The sequence below is a fragment of the Dipodomys merriami genome, unplaced genomic scaffold, assembly GCF_024711535.1.
Source record: "Dipodomys merriami isolate MVZ:Mamm:240054 unplaced genomic scaffold, mDipMer1.0.p SCAF_1513, whole genome shotgun sequence".
In the NCBI taxonomy this organism is placed as follows: domain Eukaryota; kingdom Metazoa; phylum Chordata; class Mammalia; order Rodentia; family Heteromyidae; genus Dipodomys; species Dipodomys merriami.
Genome location: NW_027202842.1, coordinates 76,209 through 93,787, shown reverse-complemented (window position 1 = coordinate 93,787; position 17,579 = coordinate 76,209). Strand labels below are relative to the sequence as shown.

Genomic DNA, 17,579 nt, shown 5'->3' with positions numbered 1-17,579 from the left:
TTGTAAAACTCATCTCTGGTTAACTTGAGCTGTGGCTCAAGTGGTAGAGTGCCAGCTTTGGAAGGAAAAGCTAAGGGACTGCGCCCAGGCCCTGAGTTCAAGTCCCAGTATCGGTGTTCATATGTGCTTGTGTACGCATGTGCACGCACATACACACACACACACAAAGTTAAAAATTTAAAAATGTGAAGGAGAATAGCAGAGAGTTGTGCTGCAGAGGCCTGTGAGCTGGCTGAGGAGCGGCCTACAGCCAGCAGCAGCCCCAGAAACCCCCGGCAAGCCTGGCATTCAGGAAGCATCACGACCCGTCGGCTCTACGCCAGCTCTCTGACAGCACCCATCCCCCACACTAACCGCCCACATGTAGATGAACAACCGCCACACTGCACCGGGGCACACCGCCTCCATGCCTCTGATCGCACAAGATAATATTTATCAGAATGAACTTCAGGAAATGGAAGCGAGGTTGTTTTCTTCGTGGATGTTTTCATTCTCTTTTCGTCTCATTTATCTGTCTTTGGGCAGGTAAGGAGGGGACAGATGAGGCGCAGAGGGTGAACAAAGCATCCGTGGTGCTCACTCGACTTTGCTGTTAAATGAACTACACAGCTTGTGAGTGGGGACGGGAGGGGAAACAGCAGGAGCCAGGGAAGCGGTGACACTGTCGGAAACGAAGCGTGCTCTTCACCAGCCTTGCGTCACTGTAACCCTCTGTACATCACCAACACCCAGAGTTTAAATGCCCAAAGGTGAAAAGAACCAAAGCAGAAAAATGGACGTTCTCCAGTTGCTGAGTCCTATTGATTTGTAACTGTTCTGTGTGTCAGTGCTGGGCTTGAACTTCACTTTCATTCCCTTGGCTCTTCACTCCTGTCTGGCACTCTACCACGCTACTTCTGGCTTTTCTTCTAGTTAACTGGAGATAAGAGTCTCGTGAACTTTCCTGCCCAGCCTGGCCTCCAGCGGCAGTCCTCAGATCTCATCCTCCTGAGTAGCCAGGATTATAGGTGTGCACCAGGGAGGCCTGGCGATTTGTAGCTTGAAACATCTCTCCAGGAATAGGACGGCGGCCCCCACTTCTCACGAGCAGGCAGACTAAGGAGGAAATGGAGGGCGCAGACGCCCCCCACCCATGGCAGGGCAGCTGTGACTGCCGGAGGCCATGTGGGGAGCCGGGTCTGCACCTGTGTGTGTGCCAGCTCTGCGCCCACCCAGGAGCACGCACACGGCACAGAGAGACCCCAGCTCCTAAAGCAAAACACCTTGTTTGCAACCTCGGAGTTCTTAGGCAAAACGCAGAGATCCAAGCACTGCACCCGCAGACATGACTGGTCCTGCTTACCAGCGTCCGCTTGTTAAGGGAAAAGCAGAGCGTCAGCACTCTGAACCCACCCTTTGGTGCAGGTGGTGCAGGGTGACCCCGCGGCAGAGCTGGGGACGGCAGGGCGGTGTTGGGGATGGCCGGCCGGGGGGCCTGCGTGCCCGGGGTCCTTGGAGTGCATCTGTGGTGTGTTTGTCCTGCTCCCAGGGCCTGGGGGATCGCCAGGAACCTGGAGGTCTCTCGTTTCCCAGAGCAGTGCCTGTGGAGGGGAATGCCTTCCTAACGCCTCTTGGTCTCCTTCCCTCCTCCAGAAAATCGCCTTCATGGTGGGGCTAGGCTTGGTCACCACCGAACACCTGGAAGGTAAGGGTGAGGGGCGGGGAGGACGGAGGGAGGATGGGGCCCAGACAGAAGCCGAAGGTTTTGGGGTGCCGCCTCAGGTGTGAGCTCTGCCCACGGGGCGTGGCTTCCGCCCAGGACCCCGCCCCACGCGGGTGCCCTGCCTGGGACTGCCCTTCCTGTCTGGGAAGGAGGCAGGCTGCCCGGCCCTGCTGTTTTCTAACCATTTGAGCGTGCTTTTCATCTGCAAAATGGGCTAAGGGGACCTTCCGGCGGGGGGTGGGGGGCTGAGGCAGTGTCGGGCGCATGCGCGTGTGCGTGCACACACACACACACACACACACACACACGCACACACACACACACACACACACACACACACACACACACACACACACACACACACACGGCTCATTTTGAAAATGTCCTCCAGCCCTGTGATGCCCCAAATAGGAATTTTTGCCCTGTCCTCCCCCGAGGTGTGTGGCCTCCGAGGGGCACACGTGGACGAGAGTGAAAAGCAATCCCAGCACCTGAGGGTGGGGGGAGCCCAGGCTACACCCAAGGCAGAGCAGTCTCGGGTCCCGCCAGACAGACAGACAGCCAGGGAAAGGAAGCCCACGCGCCAACGTGGACGGACAGACCCCACACCCAGCCGCCCGAGGCCCGCAGACCTGACCTGGCTGAGCCCTGAGCCACAGCCTCGTCATTTTGGACCGATGTGGATCTGCGGTAGCTGCGCCAAGAGGCCAGCGGCCACGCCACGCCCCACGCCACGCCCCACGCCACGCCCCACGCCGGGCCCCACGGGGACAGCGGGTCCCCGCCACCTTCCGCCCACCCGATACTCAGCCGAGTCTCCCAGAAGCTGTGCCTAGCACACCAAGCCAGCGCGCAGCTGCTCCAAAGCAGCACCGGAAACGGTGGATGCGGTGACCGGCGTGTGTGTCTTCCAGAAATCCAGAGCAAGCGTCAGGAACGCAAGAGAAGGAGCACCGCCAACCCTGCCTACAGCGGCTTCCTGGAGACAGAGGTGGGCCAGGGTCGGCTCCCGTGGGGGAGGGCGGGGGGGGGACGGGGGCGGTGGGCCAGGGCCGGCTCCCGTGGGGGGCGCAGAGGTGGGCCAGGGCCGGCTCCCGTGGGGGAGGGTGGGGGGGGACGGGGGCGGTGGGCCAGGGCCGGCTCCCGTGGGGGAGGGCGGGGGGGGGGGGACAGGGACGGTTGGCCAGGGCCGGCTTCCGTGGGGGGCGCAGAGGTGGGCCAGGGCTGGCTCCCGTGGGGGCAGGGGGGGTGGACGGGGGCGGTGGGCCAGGGCCAGCTCCTGTGGGGGGCGAGGGCGGGTGGACGGGGATGGTGGGCCAGGGCTGGCTCCCGTGGGGGGGGGGGACGGGGGCGGTGGGCCAGGGCCGGCTCCTGTGGGGCGGTGGGCCAGGGCTGGCTCCCGTGGGGGGCGGGGGGGGTGGACGGGGGCGGGGGGCACAGAGCGATGGGCAACGCCCCGGGTCACGTGACCATCCCAGGTCTGTGGGCAAGCCCGCGACCTTGAACTTCACACAAGTGCCACGGACACACACTTCACCACACCCAGAGCCAGTGTTCCGAGCAGTCACACATGTCTGGAACCATCTTCCTTTCTTGGCACAAACCACTCTGAGCCACCAGTGTGGAAGGTTGGCCTGGGGCCTTGGTAAAGCCAGGACCGAGGGACCAGCTGCCGACGCACAAAAGCCACCACCACGGGGCCTGGGGCCACCTTCCCAGAGACAGGGTTTTAGGGATTCGGTCTCCATGCTCCCCCTGTCCCCACCTGACTCCACTTCGCTCAGCAGAGTTCAGAGTTCTGGGGGGCAGGCGCAAAGGGCCGTGCTGGCCGGATTACTGCGCTGCCCTCTTCTTCCTGCATGATGGACACCTGGGGGCAGAGGGGGCAGAGGGGGCCTGGGTGGCGTGGCGACTCCTGCCCACCCGCCTCCGCCCCGGGTGCCCGGTCCTCACCTCCGCCCTGCCCCTGGCGCCGGGCGCCCCCTGGCTGCTGCACCCCGAAGCGGGAGCCGCGGGCCTCGGGTGAGGGCCTTCGCTGTGTTCTTCCCTGCAGAGGAAGCGGCTCGTCCCTGCCTATCTCAACAGCCCTCTGCTCCTCACCGCCCGAGGTAAGCCGGCTGGAGCCCTGCCAGCGCGCCCGCACTGCGGCCCAGGCCACAGGAGCTGGGGGGCTCTGGGAAGGGAGGGCCTGTGGTGAGGACTCAGAGCCGAGGCTCAGAGCGGCCGCCGCCACCACGGCCCCACGGCGTCCAAGGCCACGTGGCGGGGGTGAGGATGTGCGCACCCCCGCCCCAGCCTCTCCACCTGCACTGCCTGCGGAAAGTTCTGGAGAACACCCAGGCGCCTCTGGCCCACGCCCTGCGCCCTCCTGCTTTGTCAGGGCTGAGAGGTCCCTGGCTGGTTTGCTAGTTCTGGGCCCAGAGCCCAGACGGCACTGTAGATGCGGCTGGCCCAGAAGCCAAAAGGAAAACTCCTTTTTGGGGTCCCCGGTATGTGGTTTGCCATCACATACTGGAGCTTGGGGGGCTCTGGGGAGCAGGGGCAGGCCACGTGGGAGGCCTGGCATCATATCCCTCCACAGGGTAGCAGGGATGCTCTGCCCACCGTCACGGCCCGTGGTACACTTCTCGGGTGAGCTCTGGCTGGGACCAGGGCAGGGCTCCCCCCCACATACACACACACATGCACACGCATACAGACATGCACACGCATATACACATGCACACACGCACACTTGCACATATACACACACATGCACACGCGCACACACGCGCACATGCGCACATGAACACGCACGGACACACACGTGCACACGCACCGTCACGGCCTCGCTGGGCCTGGTGCTACCCTGTCGTGCGGCAGGCCCCGCCTCCTCACTTCCACTAACGTGTTCTCCGCCCTTCCTCCCTGTGCCAGCCAATGAGGACCCCTGCTGGAAGGTACGTGCCCCATCTTCATGCCCACAGGAGGGAGCGTGGTGCTGTTAGTCACTCGCGGGAGAAGGGAGGGCCTGGCCTGGCCGGGGCTGTGGCTCCACCCTGGTGTCCAGAGCTTTCCCAGTCCTGGTCAGCGCAGGACTGAGCGGCCCACTTCCATGGGAGCCCGCTCCTGCCCAGCCTCCCCTGCAAGAGCTGGGCGTGCTGGCTCGGGCTTGGCTCTGTGGTGTGAGCCGGGGCAGAGCTGGGCGTGCTGGCTCCGGCTCTGGCTCCGGCTGGGCTCTGGCTCCGGCTTGGCTCTGGCTCCGGCTTGGCTCTGTGGCGTGAGCCGGGGCAGAGCTGGCCCCTCTCAGCTTCTCTCTAACCAAGAACGTGGTAACAGCCAGGATTTCGCCCCACACGTCCCCATCTATGGCTTTGTGAACCTCACCCCCGCGCCGTGCCCAGACCTGGCCACAGCCCCATTCTTCCTTCCATTTTTGGTTTAATTCCAGTCCTCTGGTTCCAGCCGTCTGAGCTGTTGCTGGCGGCATGGGTGCTGGTGTCCGGCAGCTGTTCCGGGCCCCTGGTGCCCAGCCCGGGCGCACCACTCACAGCCCTGGCGGGGGCTTGGCCTGGGGCCGGAGCCTGGGTGCTGACCCCGCTCCGCCTCCAGCTTGCTCGGTGCCCAGGCAAGGCCTCCACCCCACCGCGGCATTGACGTGTGGAGCGGGGCTCAGACTGCCTCGGGGGCTTCCCTCCCGCCTCCAGGGCGCCTCCGGCTCGGGAGCCCCAGCCGGATGATGCTTCCTGGGTGCTGGCGTGGGGCCTGGGCCTGGTGGCTGGGCCGGTGCTGTGCCACACAAGTCACGCACCACTTCACAGACTTCCCTTCCCAAGCTGGCTTTGAATCCCCATCCTCAGCCCTCAGCCTCTGAATAGCTTCAGATTGCAGGTGGGGGCCCCAGCTCTGGGCCGCTGTGGGCAGTGGCTGGGGAGGTCGGGGCACGGTCGCGGCCATGCGTGCTGACCTCTGTGGGCCTGGCCAGGGCCATCATCGCTCCCTGGAGCCCCGGGCTGCCCCCACCTCACAGGAGGGGGGGTCCTCCTTGCACCCCTCCCCTGGCCCTGGCTGTGCAGCCAGGTGTGACCCCCCTGGTGTCGGGGTGCCGGGGCGCCCTTCCCCTGCCCGCTCCTGGAGCCTGTGCCCGGTGGTGCCCTGAAATCCTGACGGGCCCACGGGCTTTCTGCTGCGGCCCGGCCTGTCCCCTTCCCTCCCAAGCGCTGAGCCGCCTCCCGCCCTCCTTCCAGACTGAGAGCACTCATGAGGAGCACTGTGCAGCCTGCAAGCGAGGCGCCAACCTCCAGCCCTGCGGCACCTGCTCAGGGGCCTACCACCTCAGCTGCCTGGACCCGCCCCTCAAGGCCGCGCCCAAGGGCGTGTGGCTCTGCCCCAAGTGCCAGCAGAAGGTGCGGCGGGGCCACCGCGCGGGCCCTGTCCCGGGGGGGCACAGGAGGGTGGGCAGCGGGCTTGAGGGCACAGCGCGGGCCCTGTCCCGGGGGGGGCACAGGAGGGTGGGCAGCAGGCTTGAGGGCACAGCGCGGGCCCTGTCCCGGGGGGGCACAGGAGGGTGGGCAGCGGGCTTGAGGGCACAGCGCGGGCCCTGTCCCGGGGGGGGCACAGGAGGGTGGGCAGCGGGCTTGAGGGCACAGCGCAGGCCCTGTCCCGGGGGGGCACAGGAGGGTGGGCAGCGGGCCTCTGAGGCGTGTGGGGCTTTGCCCGTGAGGTGCGGGTGCCCAGCCGCCCCTTGGAGCTGTTCCTGGAGCAGCTTCCGGGCTGAGCTCCAGAGCCCCCACCCTGGTCACGTCGGGGAGCCTGGGGCTCCCCAGGGTCACTTGGCATGGCCAGCAGGGCCACGCCTGGCCACGTGCTCATTTCCTCTCCCGCCCTCCAGGCCTTAAAGAGAGACGAGGGGGTGCCCTGGACCGGGATGCTGGCCATCGTGCACTCCTACGTCACCCACAAGACAGGTGAGGCGCACGGGCCGGGCTCTGCGGGCCCCCACGGGGCTGGGCGTCACGGCTGGCCGCGGTACCCGGCGCAGAGCGCGGAGAAGAACCGGCCTCGTGCACCCCAAGCCGCCGGCCCCTGCGGGAGGGAGGCGCGGGTGTCGGTGTGCTGGCCCGCTGCGGCCCTCACGCCCCCGCCCTGTCTCTAGTCAAAGAGGAGGAGAAGCAGAAGCTGCTGCAGCGAGGGAGCGAGCTGCACACCGAGCACCAGCAGCTGGAGGAGCGCGACCGGCAGCTGGCCTCGGCCGTGAAGGTGCGCCGTGCTGCCCTAGCGCCCCACCGCGCGCTCCCCCGCGGAGACCGGAGCCCAAAGGGAGGCAGATTCTCATCACCCAGCCAGGCTATGGCGGTGTAGTGGTAGTGTTGATGATGGTGATCGTGGCCATGGTGGTGGTGATGGTGATGATCATGGCTGTGGTGGTGGTGGTGATGATGGTGGTGATAGTGGTTTATGGTGATGGCGGTGAATAGTGATGGTGGTGGTGGTGGTGATGGTGGTGGTGGTGATGATCATGGCTGTGGTGGTGGTGGTGGTGGTGGTGATAGTGGTTTACGGTGATGGCGGTGAATAGTGGTGGTGGTGGTGATCGTGGCCATGGTGGTGGTGGTGGTGGTAGTGGTGGTGGTGGTTTATGGTGATGGCAGTGAATAGTGATGATGGTGGTGATGGTGGTTTGATGGTAGTGGAGAGTGATGGTGGTGGTGGTATCAGTACGGATGGCTACTATGGGGTGGTAATGTTGATGATAGTAGTGATCATGAAGATGGCGATGGTAGTGATTGTGACACTGTTGCTGATGGGGATAATCACTGCGGTGATGGCTGTGGTGCTGGTGCTGATGATAACTGCGGTGATGGCGATGGTGGTGGTGATAGTTTTAATGACTGATAATGGTGGTGGTGGTGATGGTGATGATGATGGTGGTGATGATGGTGGTGGTGGTGATGATGGTGGTGGTAGTGATGGTGATGGTGATGATGGTGATGATGGTTGTGGTGATGATGGTGGTGATGGTGGTGGTGGTGATGATGATGGTGGTGGTGGTGGTGGTGATGATGGTGGTGGTAGTGATGGTGATGGTGATGATGGTTGTGGTGGTGATGGTGATGATGGTGGTGGTGATGATGGTGGTGGTGGTGATGGTGATGGTGGTAATGATGGTGGTGGTGGTGATGGTGATGATGATGGTGGTGATGATGGTGGTGGTGGTGATGATGGTGGTGGTAGTGATGGTGATGGTGATGATGGTGATGATGGTTGTGGTGGTGATGGTGATGATGGTGGTGGTGATGATGGTGGTGGTGGTGATGATGGTAGTGATGATGGTGGTGGTGAAGATGATGATGGTTGCCGCGGACCGGGTTCTGTCGGGACGACGGAGGATACCTAGGGAAGGAACCTGGAATAGGATGGGGAGATGGCAAACAGACAACTCACACACATTAGGAGTGGATGCTGAGTGCTGAGTGCGATTTAATGCAGAGGATAGCAAAATTTTATAACAGAAGTCTCATGAGAAAGGGCAAAAGGTTACACAATCTTGCTGCAGGGCTTCATTCTTGGGTGGTCACCAGCTGGGCACCTGATAGGCATTTGTCTCCGGCTTATCTCTAAGGAATACAATGGGTTTGGGTTTCGATGTTTGTCACCAATTAACCATTACCTATTTTTATAGAGGCCTTAACTTTCCCATAAGATCTTTCCTGTCTCTTCTTTAATAGTAAACTTTAAGGAGACCTAGCAATTCTCTTAGTAAATAGCAGGAAATTCTCTCTCCTAAATAATTATCTCAGCAATTGCCATACATTCTTTCTGTTTTAACTGAGCCTATAGCTTCTTGTAAGTCCCTTACAAACAATTCTTTCTGCTGAAGTGACTTTGTGAAACCCCCAATACTTTTATATTTACTTATAACTTGTCTACTAGCCTTCATAAGAGGGGTTTCAGGGTAGCACTTAATTCTGGTGAGTTAGTCATATTTTTTAAGACACTCATCAGATATTGGAGTCTTCAACACGCTTAAGAAAGAGCTTTGAATAAGGGGACATTGACAATGAGCAAGTACAAAAAGCAGTAGAAGCAGTAAAAGATTAACAGGCACTCTTATGATGGAAGAAAGACAGAAACACATCTTTTCCCAGGGGTTTGCCAGCCTTTTTCCAGGAGTAGGCCTCTTAGAAGCCCTATTCTCCGAGGTAGACTTCGGTGAAGTCCCAAAACTTGGAGATAGGTTTCTGTAAAGCCCCATTCTCTGAGGTAGACTTCGGTGAAGTCCCAAAACTTGGAGATAGGTTTCTGTAAAGCCCCATTCTCTGAGGTAGACTTCGGTGAAGTCCCAAAACTCAGAGATAGGTCTCTGAAGCCCCTATCATGGTCTGACAGATGGTTCCCATGCTAAGCAGACTCCACTGGAGTCGGCGTGGCAGATGGTGGTGATGGTGGTGGTAGTGGTGGTGGTGATGATGATGATGATGGTGGTGGTGGTGGTGATGATGGTGATGGTGGTGATGATGGTGATGGTGGTGGTGATGGTGATCGTGGTGATGGTGGTGGTGATGGTGATGATGGTGGTGGTGGTAGTGATGGTGGTGGTGATGGTGATGATGATGGTGATTATGGTGGTGGTGGTAGTGATCATGATGGTGGTGATGATGGTGGTGGTGATGGTGGTGGTGGTGATGGTGGTGGTGGTGATGATGGTGGTGGTGGTGATGATGGTGGTGATGGTGATGGTGGTGATGATGGTGATGGTGGTGTTGGTGGTGATGGTGATGATGATGGTGATTATGGTGGTGGTGGTGGTGGTGATGATGATGGTGGTGGTGATGATGGTGATGATGGTGGTGGTGGTGATGGTGGTGGTGGTGATGGTGATGGTGATGATGGTGGTGATGGTGATGGTGGTGGTGATGGTGGTGGTGGTGATGATGGTGGTGGTGGTGATGGTGGTGGTGATGATGATGGTGGTGATGGTGATGGTGGTGATGATGGTGGTGGTGATGGTGGTGGTGATGATGATGGTGGTGGTGGTGGTGATGGTGGTGGTGGTGGTGGTGATGGTGGTGATGGTGGTGGTGATGGACGCAGCAGTCTGGGCCCTGGGAAGCTCTGTTGGTGCCGTGGCTCCGTCAGTCCTCTCAGTGGCTCTGATGGTGGCAGTGGTGCGCTGTGCCCGGCCGCGTTTGGGAGCTGTTGTGGGGGAGCTGGGGGCCTCGGTCACCCTGGGCTGTCGCCTGCCGGGAGACGTGGGGGCGGTGAGGGCGAGGGCGGCCGGCTCGCTGGCGGCCGGGGCCCGCGCGGGCTCCTCCCTGCGTCCAGGCAGACCCCCGGGGGGGGGGGTTGCCGTGTACCCCAGCGTCCCCTGCCCACTGTCTCAGGTCCTCGGGGGAGGTGTGGCAGGGCCTGGGGCGGGGGCTGCTTCCCAAGGCCTTTGGAGCTCACCACTGAGACCCTCTGACCCCTTCTCCCCCCAGAAATGCCTAGAGCTTAAGACAAGTCTGCTAGCTCGCCAAAGGGGCACGCAGTCATCGCTGGACCGGCTCCGGACCCTCCTGACGCTGATCCAGGGCGAGCAGACGCTGCAGGTCGCCATGACGACCGCGAGCCCCGCCCCGCGGCTGGCGGGGCCCTGGACCCAGCCTTCAGCCGCCGCCGTGCACTCCAGCCTCCAGCACCCCCAGGGCCACAACTGACCCCAGGGACCCGCCCTAGCCGTGCAAGCCGCTGGGCCCCGCCGGCCCCTCCCAGGCCTTCTGTCGGCCTTAATTCATAAACGCTATGAATTTCAGACAAAAACCAGACAGAGGTGACCGAGAAAGGGGGGCAGGAGCCGGGTCCCAGTGGGGGTGCTGGCCCCTCCGGCCAGGGACCCCCTGGGAGCCCCTCGCGCGCCCGCCGCCGGGGCGGCCCGCGGGAGGAGAGCAGAGCACAGGTAGCGCAGTAGGTAGTGGGGCTGCGTGCGGCGAGCAGGGGAGGGCAGCAGCCCAGGTAGAGCCAGCCAGCCGCCCCGCGGCAGTATTAACTAGGTTGAGGTGGCGGCCTCTGGCCTGACCAGGCCGGGCCGGCTTCCCCAGAGGAGGAGGTGGAGAGGCCTGCCCCGCGCCCCCGTCCCCCCTTCCCCCCGCCCGGGGCCCCAGGTGCTCTGCCCTCCTCCTTCCCGCGGCCCTTCTTCGGATCCGTTTTGCTATTGGGTGTCTTTTTCTCATGGAGTTCCTGGGCAAAGACAGCCGCTGCCGCTGGGAAGCCCGGGCTGGCTCCATGCCGGCTCTGCGCCCCCTGCAGGCCTCGGCTCCTGCGGAACAGCCGATGCGTATTCCAGCCCCTTTCCCTGCCACGAACAGACACGATGCCAAAAAATAACCTTTTTGTAGGGCGGTTTTATTGTGAGGCTCCATTTCAAGGTACGACTAGAACACCTCCTCCTCCTCCTCCTCCGGGAAGCCGGACCGCACCCGGGGGGCTCCAGGGGCCTGCGGGGGGCCCTCCTCTCGCTGAATCCTCGCCGCCCGCAGTGCCCTGGAGCTCAGGTGGACCCGGCCTGGCCACCCGGAGCCCCGCACAACGCACACGCACCCGGGAGCCCGGCACACAGTGCCGAACAGAATGCAGGCGGCCCGGCCACAGACACACACAAGTGCAGGCAGACGCGCAGAGGGAGGCTGGCCCCGCCCCGCCCCGCCCCCCCCCTGGTCACTTTCACGACTCCGGGAGAAACTGTGCTGTACGATACAGATCTATTTTAATACACTCAACACTGGGTTGAACAAGATTTTTATATTCTTTTATTGAACAAAAATGAATGGTGCGAGACACGCGTCTCTTATATTGGTGACTATGCTGATCCCACGTTCCCGCGTGGCCCCCGGGGCGTGGCTCTGGGTTCCTCTTGATTTGCGTGGCTTCTGGGATGGATTTGGGTTCAGTTTTGTCCAGACGTCGCGGGAGGTTGGAGGTTGGAGCAGGAGGGGCGGCTGCCGAGTCTTGAGACGGTTAGCTTTGGGGACACGGAGGAACGGCCGGTGGGTAGTGAGGATAGAGTGGTGTCTTAAATATGCCATGTAGTTCCTGCTGTACGATGCATTAAACCTGACTGACCATGTCAAACCCCTGTGGCCTGTGTCCTTCGTTCGGGGGGGCTCTGGGAGGAAGGCTAGAACGTATGGGGCCCTCCCCAGGAGATCGCCCTCCCGCCCAGAGACGGCCGGCGCCCCTCGGGGCCCAGTGTGGCGTCCGCCGCTGCCCCGTGGCCCTGCCAGGCACCTGCCCGCTGGCTCCGCTCTCCTCAGTGCCAACCTTCCTCCCGAAGCCCGGGGCCCATGCACGCTGCTGCAGCTTGGGCTTGAGCCCTGACCCAGCCGGAGGGCGGTCAGGTGCCCTGGGCCGAGGGCCCGGGATGGCAGCCGCGGGCACCCCAGCCCCGCAGTCGCCGTGGCCGGAGCAGGGCTCGTGCCAGCGACCCTGGCCTGGTGTCCGTCTCTGCCAGGCTCTCCCATCCAGCCTGGCGGCCAAATGCCCGGTCTTCCTGTCAGCCTGCGCCTCCAGACTTTCTGTCCCTGTGCTGGTGGCCACCGAGGGCCGGCTGGTCCTGCAGGAGGGGACAACTCCGTGCCGGCCTGGGCTCCACCAGGCTGGCCCCCCCACACTTCAGGAACTGCTGGCCCCCCTCTTGGGAGTCACCTTTGACCCCTCGCCTTTGTCCTGCCCAGGCGGGAATGGCCATGTTCCCCCCCCCCCCCCCCGTCACCCGGTCTCACCCTGGGATCTCTGCCCACCACCCTGCTTCCTGCCAGTCCCGCCACAGCTCAGACCTCCCTCCTCCCGTTCCCTCGCTGCCTGCTGCTCTACCCTGGCTCCTCTCCAAGACGCCTGCGCCTCCCGTGTTTATCATGGGGCCTTTGCACGTGCTGTGCGTGCGTGCACACTCTGTTCCCCGCCCCCCCCTCGCTCTCCAGCCTTGCGACCACCTCAGCCACGGCTTGGGCTGCCGCTTTTCCCGCAGGAGCCCCCAGCGCTGTCGGGCCCGCCAGAAAGTTCCTTTCCTTTTGGTTCCTTAGAGCTCGCAGCCCGCTCGGCTTTGCCCGCGCCCGCTCGGCTTTGCTCGCTCCCGCTCGGCTTTGCCCGCTCCCGTGAGGAGCCACTTGGTAGGTGAGTTGTCATCTGTTGTCACCTGTTGCAAAGCAAGGGAGGAGAGATGGAGGGTGACTTGTGGTTCTGGGGGTTTCCATGGGGGGGGGTGACAGAGGCCGCTTCCAGAAAGGCGGCCGGGGAGCAGGGAGAAGGGGGGAAGGGAGCAGAGGAGAGGAGGGGGGAGGAGGGCTGAACTCCTGCTTCATTGGTTACGCCATCCGGGGCCCCGCCCTTCGGGGGGGGCTCTGTGAGCCCCTCTGAGCTCCCCATGTGCCTGGGATTTGTGACCGTCACGTCTTGGTCAGTGTTCCATCGAAGGGGGTTCGGCTCCCCGGCTCCCCGTCTGGCTCTGTGGACCGGGCCCCGCGGGCGTGCCGCTGCCCGGCACCGTGGACCGGGCCCCGCGGGCGCGCCGCTGCCCGGCACCGTGGACCGGGCCCCGCGGGCGCGCCGCTGCCTGGGGGCTTAGGACCCAGCGGAGCTGCCTCACCGCAGGACGTAGGCCGTGGCCAGGACTTGGTTTCCCAGGCTCTCTGTCACCAGGGCTGCAGATGGGTGGCAGGCACAGAGCGGCCGAGGCTGAGGCGGCTGGGAAGTGTGCAGGGAGGTCTGCCGGCCTCTCCTGCTGCCGCGTCCAGCCCTGCCCCGACTGCTGCCTTCCCCAGCCTGTGCAAGCCTGCCCCCCCCCGATTCTGTGGTGCCAGGCCTGGGGCTTGAACTCAGGGCCTGGGTACTGACTTTGAGCATTTTTTGCTCAAGGCTGGCCAGCTTTTTGCTGGTTGGCCAGAGATAAGAATCTCACAGGGCTGGGATGTAGCTCAGTGGCAAAGCGCTTGCCTAGCAAGTGCAACGTCCTGGGTTCGATCCCCAGTACCAAAAAAGAAAAGACAAAAAAAATACAGTTAAAAAAAAAAACCCAAACAAGAATCTCACAGACTTGGCGGGCACTGGTGGCTCACGCCTGTAATCCTAGCTACTCAGGAGGCTGAGATCTGAGGATCTCGGTTCAAAGCCAGCATGGGCAGGAGAGACCATGAGACTCCGATCTCCAATAAACCACCAGAAAACCGGAAGTGGCGCTGTGGCTCAAGTGGTAGAGCGCTCACCTTGAGCTGAAGAGCTGAGGGACAACGCCCAGGCCCAGAGTTCAAGCCCCACGGCCAACAAAAAAAAAAAAAAAAAGAATCTCACAGACTTGCCGCTCAGGCTGGCTTCTAACAACAGTCCTGAGATCTGAGATCTCAGCCTCCTGAGTGGCTGGGATTACAGGCGTGAGCCACGGCCACTAGCCCAGGCCTCTCCTCTCGCTAAGGATGCTTTCATACTAAGAGCAGGGATTTCAAGGACCTCAGCTGGACGTGAGCCTGTGTGAAGGCCCTGCTCAGGGTCTGAGGGTCAGGACCCCACCATGGCTTTTGGGACCCTGGTGCAGCCCTGCTGTGAGCACACAGCCTGTGGTAGGCCCAGGCCACAAGGCGGAGGGCGGGGCGGGGGGGGGGGGTTCATCCCTCTTTCCCTCCCAGCCTCCCTCCCCTGGGAGGAACTGTGATGGAGTGGTGAGGGTAGAGCGCTTGCCTTGCATGCTTGAGGCCCTGGGTTCGATTCCTCAGCACCACATAAGCAGAAAAAGCTGGAAGTGGTGCTGTGGCTCAAGTGGTAGAGCACTTGCTCAGCTGAAGAGCTGAGGGACAGCGCCCAGGCCCAGAGTTCAGGCCCCATGACCGACAAAAAGAGAGACAGAGAAGGAATGGAAAGAAAAGAACGAAAGAAAGAGAAAGAAAGAAAGAAAGAAGAAAGCAAGCAAGCGAGCCTCACCAGTCCCCGAGCCCAGTGAGTGGATGGTCATATAAAGTGAGCCGCCCCCCCACGGAGGCCCCGCAAACTCCAGGAGTAGCGTGTGGCCCTGAAGACTAAACAAACCCCACGGCCCCCGCTGCACAGGTAGTACACGCTGAGCATGTGGCCCAGCCATGCTGGGTCCTCTCTGGGGACCCGCGGGCCAGAAGCCACAGCTTGCAAGTAAAACCTCAGGAGCCACCAAGTGCCGGTGGCTCACGCCTGTCATCCCAGCTACTCAGGAGGCCGAGATCTGAGGATCGCAGTTCAAAGCCAGCCCAGGCAGGAAAGTCTGGGAGACTGTTATCTCCAATCAACCAGAAAACCAGAAGTGGCGCTGTGACTCAAGTGGTAGAGCGCTTGCCTTGAGCTGAAGAGCTGAGGGACAGCGTCCAGGCCCAGAGTTCAAGCCCCACGACCGACAAAAACCAAAAAAACAAAAAAAACACTCAGGAGCCTGAGCACCGGGGATGCAATCTTTGCTCTCTCTCTCTCCCTCCCCCTTCTCTCTCCCTCTGCCTCCCCCCTTTCTCTCTCCCTCTCCCTCCCCCCTCTCTCGCCCCCTCTCCCTCCTCCTCCCTCTCTCCCTCAGTCTCCCACTCCTCCCTCTCTCCCTCAGTCTCCCACCTCTCCCTCCCCCCTTCTCTCTCTCCCTCTCCCTTCCTTTCTTTCTTTCTTTCTTTTTTTTTTTTTTTGGTTGGTCATGGTGCTTCAGCTCAAGGCTAGCGCTCTACCACTTGAGCCACAGCACCACTTCTGGTTTTCTGGTGGTTTATTTGAGATTAGAGTCTCACAGACTTTTCTGCTCATGCTGGCTTTGAACCAGGGTCCTCAGATCTCAGCCTCCTGAGCAGCTGGGATGACAGGCGTGAGCCGCCAGAGCCCAGGTCTTTCCTTCCTTTTTACTCTGCCACTCCTGGGACTTGGCCTCAAGGCCTGGAAGCTAATCCTTAGCTTTATTGCTCAAGGCTGACACTTTACCACTTGAACCACAACTCAGGTTCTGGCTTTTTGGTAGTTTAATTGTTGATAAACTTGCGGACATCACTGCCCAGGCTGGCTTTGATTATGATCCTCAGATCTTAGCCTCATACGTAGCTGCAATTACAAGGATGAGCCATGTATGCCCAGTTTTACATACATGTTTTTCCTCTATTTGTGTGTGTATGTGTATGTGACAGAGAGAGAGACAGAGACAGAGAAATATGGTCTTTGTATTTGCTGGAATTCCATGTGGGGCAGATGCTTTATTTTTTTATTTGTGGGAAGATTTTTTCCATTTAAGTTTTCACTTATTTAATATGCAGGGCTGCTCAGAGACTTTATTTCTCTGTCAGTTTCAATAAGTTGAATTATTCAAGGAATTTGTCACCTATATTGAATTCCGTATAACATTGCTCATCATGTTTTTATGATCGTTTTGCTCTCTGTAGACTCTGAAGTGATAATTAAATTCTCATTCCTCATCTGTGTTTTCTTTTATCTTGGTCTATCTAGCTAGGAGTTTGTGGATTTTATTTACTTGTTTTCATAATTAACGTTGGCTTTGTTCATTGCCTTGTCTGGTTTGGTGGTTGATTCCGCTGGTTCGTTGCCTTGTCTGGTTTGGTGGTTGATTCCGCTGGTTCGTTGCCTTGTCTGGTCTGGTGGTTGATTCCGCTGGTTCATTGCCTTGTCTGGTCTGGTGGTTGATTCCACTGGTGTTTGCTTTGTTCATTGCCTTGTCTGGTTGGTGGTTGAGTCCGCTGGCTGTTTGGGGATTGATCAGTGCTTCACCTCTTGAGCTGTGCCTTCAGCCCTGTTGATTTTATTTTTATTTTGAAGTAGCGTCTCATGCTAGTTCTCCTTGAGAATTTGAACTTGCCATCCTCCTGACTCTGCCTACTAACCGGGCTTACAGGTGTGAACGTCTGTGCTACATAGATACCTCCTGTTGTTGTTCACTTTTATTGCTTCAATCTGTTTGAATTTTCACTGGCCATTGATTGTAGATCATTGCTTGCAAGGCCTTGTGTTTGCAGGCAGCGATTCGATCCAGAGCCCTGTTCTTTTTGTCTTGTGCACGGTTCTGTTTGAGGTGGGCTCTCCCAGCCTGCCTGGCGTGCATCTGGGCCGCAGCCCTGCTACTTTGTACTTCCCACTGTATTTGGGATGACAGGTGTGAGCTCCCACACCCAGCTTCTTCCAGCCAGATGGAGTCTCACGGACTTTTCTTCTGGAGACAGCCTGGAATCGAGATCCTCCCGACCTCCACCTCTCCTTCCTCTGGGTGCTGTTGACTTGCTGGAGTGGCATGCATTTGCATGCAATTCAAATTACGTCCTCGCTTCCAATACGACTTTTTAGGTGCATGGATTCATATCCAAGTGGGGTTCTTTCCTTTTCCCAAAAGCTCGATGTGCTAAGTGTGTTCCTAGAGACTTCTTTTTAAGCCCCATCTTTTTAGTTCCATTGTGGTTGTTGCTTGCTTTTGATTCCTTCAAATTTACGAAGACTCTGTCCTGGTGATTATATTCTGGGTGCTAAGGAAATACTGTCTCCTCCTGCGGTTGGGTGTGGCATTGCAGAAGTCGTGTGGGTGCCCCGGCTGGCCGGCACGCGTCCACTTTCTCTGGGCAGGGAGAGGCTCGTGCCAGGCAGCTGCATTGCATCTCCTTGGCTTTCCCCGATGCCGGCTTGGGCTGAACGATCGGTCGATCGATCGATTGATTGATCGATCTTTCTATCCATCCATCTATCATCTATCTATCATCTATCTATCTATCTATCTATCATCTATCTATCATCTATCTATCATCTATCTATCATCTATCTATCTATCATCTATCTATCATCTCTCTCTCTATCTATCTATCATCTATCTATCATCTCTCTCTCTCTATCTATCATCTATCTATCATCTATCTATCTATCTATCTATCATCTCTCT

At 59.9% G+C, this 17,579-nt stretch overlaps 1 protein-coding gene across 2 annotated transcripts in view; it reads left to right on the top strand.

The window, feature by feature from the left end:
* The window catches only part of Phf21b (PHD finger protein 21B), a 56,612-nt gene extending 44,821 nt beyond the window's left edge, over positions 1–11,791 (top strand). For both annotated transcript variants that reach the window (XM_070022713.1, XM_070022714.1), the window contains exons 6-13: positions 1,633–1,684; positions 2,617–2,693; positions 3,756–3,810; positions 4,619–4,641; positions 5,929–6,087; positions 6,573–6,648; positions 6,837–6,940; positions 10,162–11,791. In XM_070022713.1, coding sequence (XP_069878814.1) covers positions 1,633–1,684; positions 2,617–2,693; positions 3,756–3,810; positions 4,619–4,641; positions 5,929–6,087; positions 6,573–6,648; positions 6,837–6,940; positions 10,162–10,380 — 765 coding nt within the window. In that variant the 3' untranslated portion in view covers positions 10,381–11,791. The remainder of the gene's footprint in view (positions 1–1,632; positions 1,685–2,616; positions 2,694–3,755; positions 3,811–4,618; positions 4,642–5,928; positions 6,088–6,572; positions 6,649–6,836; positions 6,941–10,161) is intronic.
* The last annotated feature ends 5,788 nt before the right edge of the window (positions 11,792–17,579 follow it).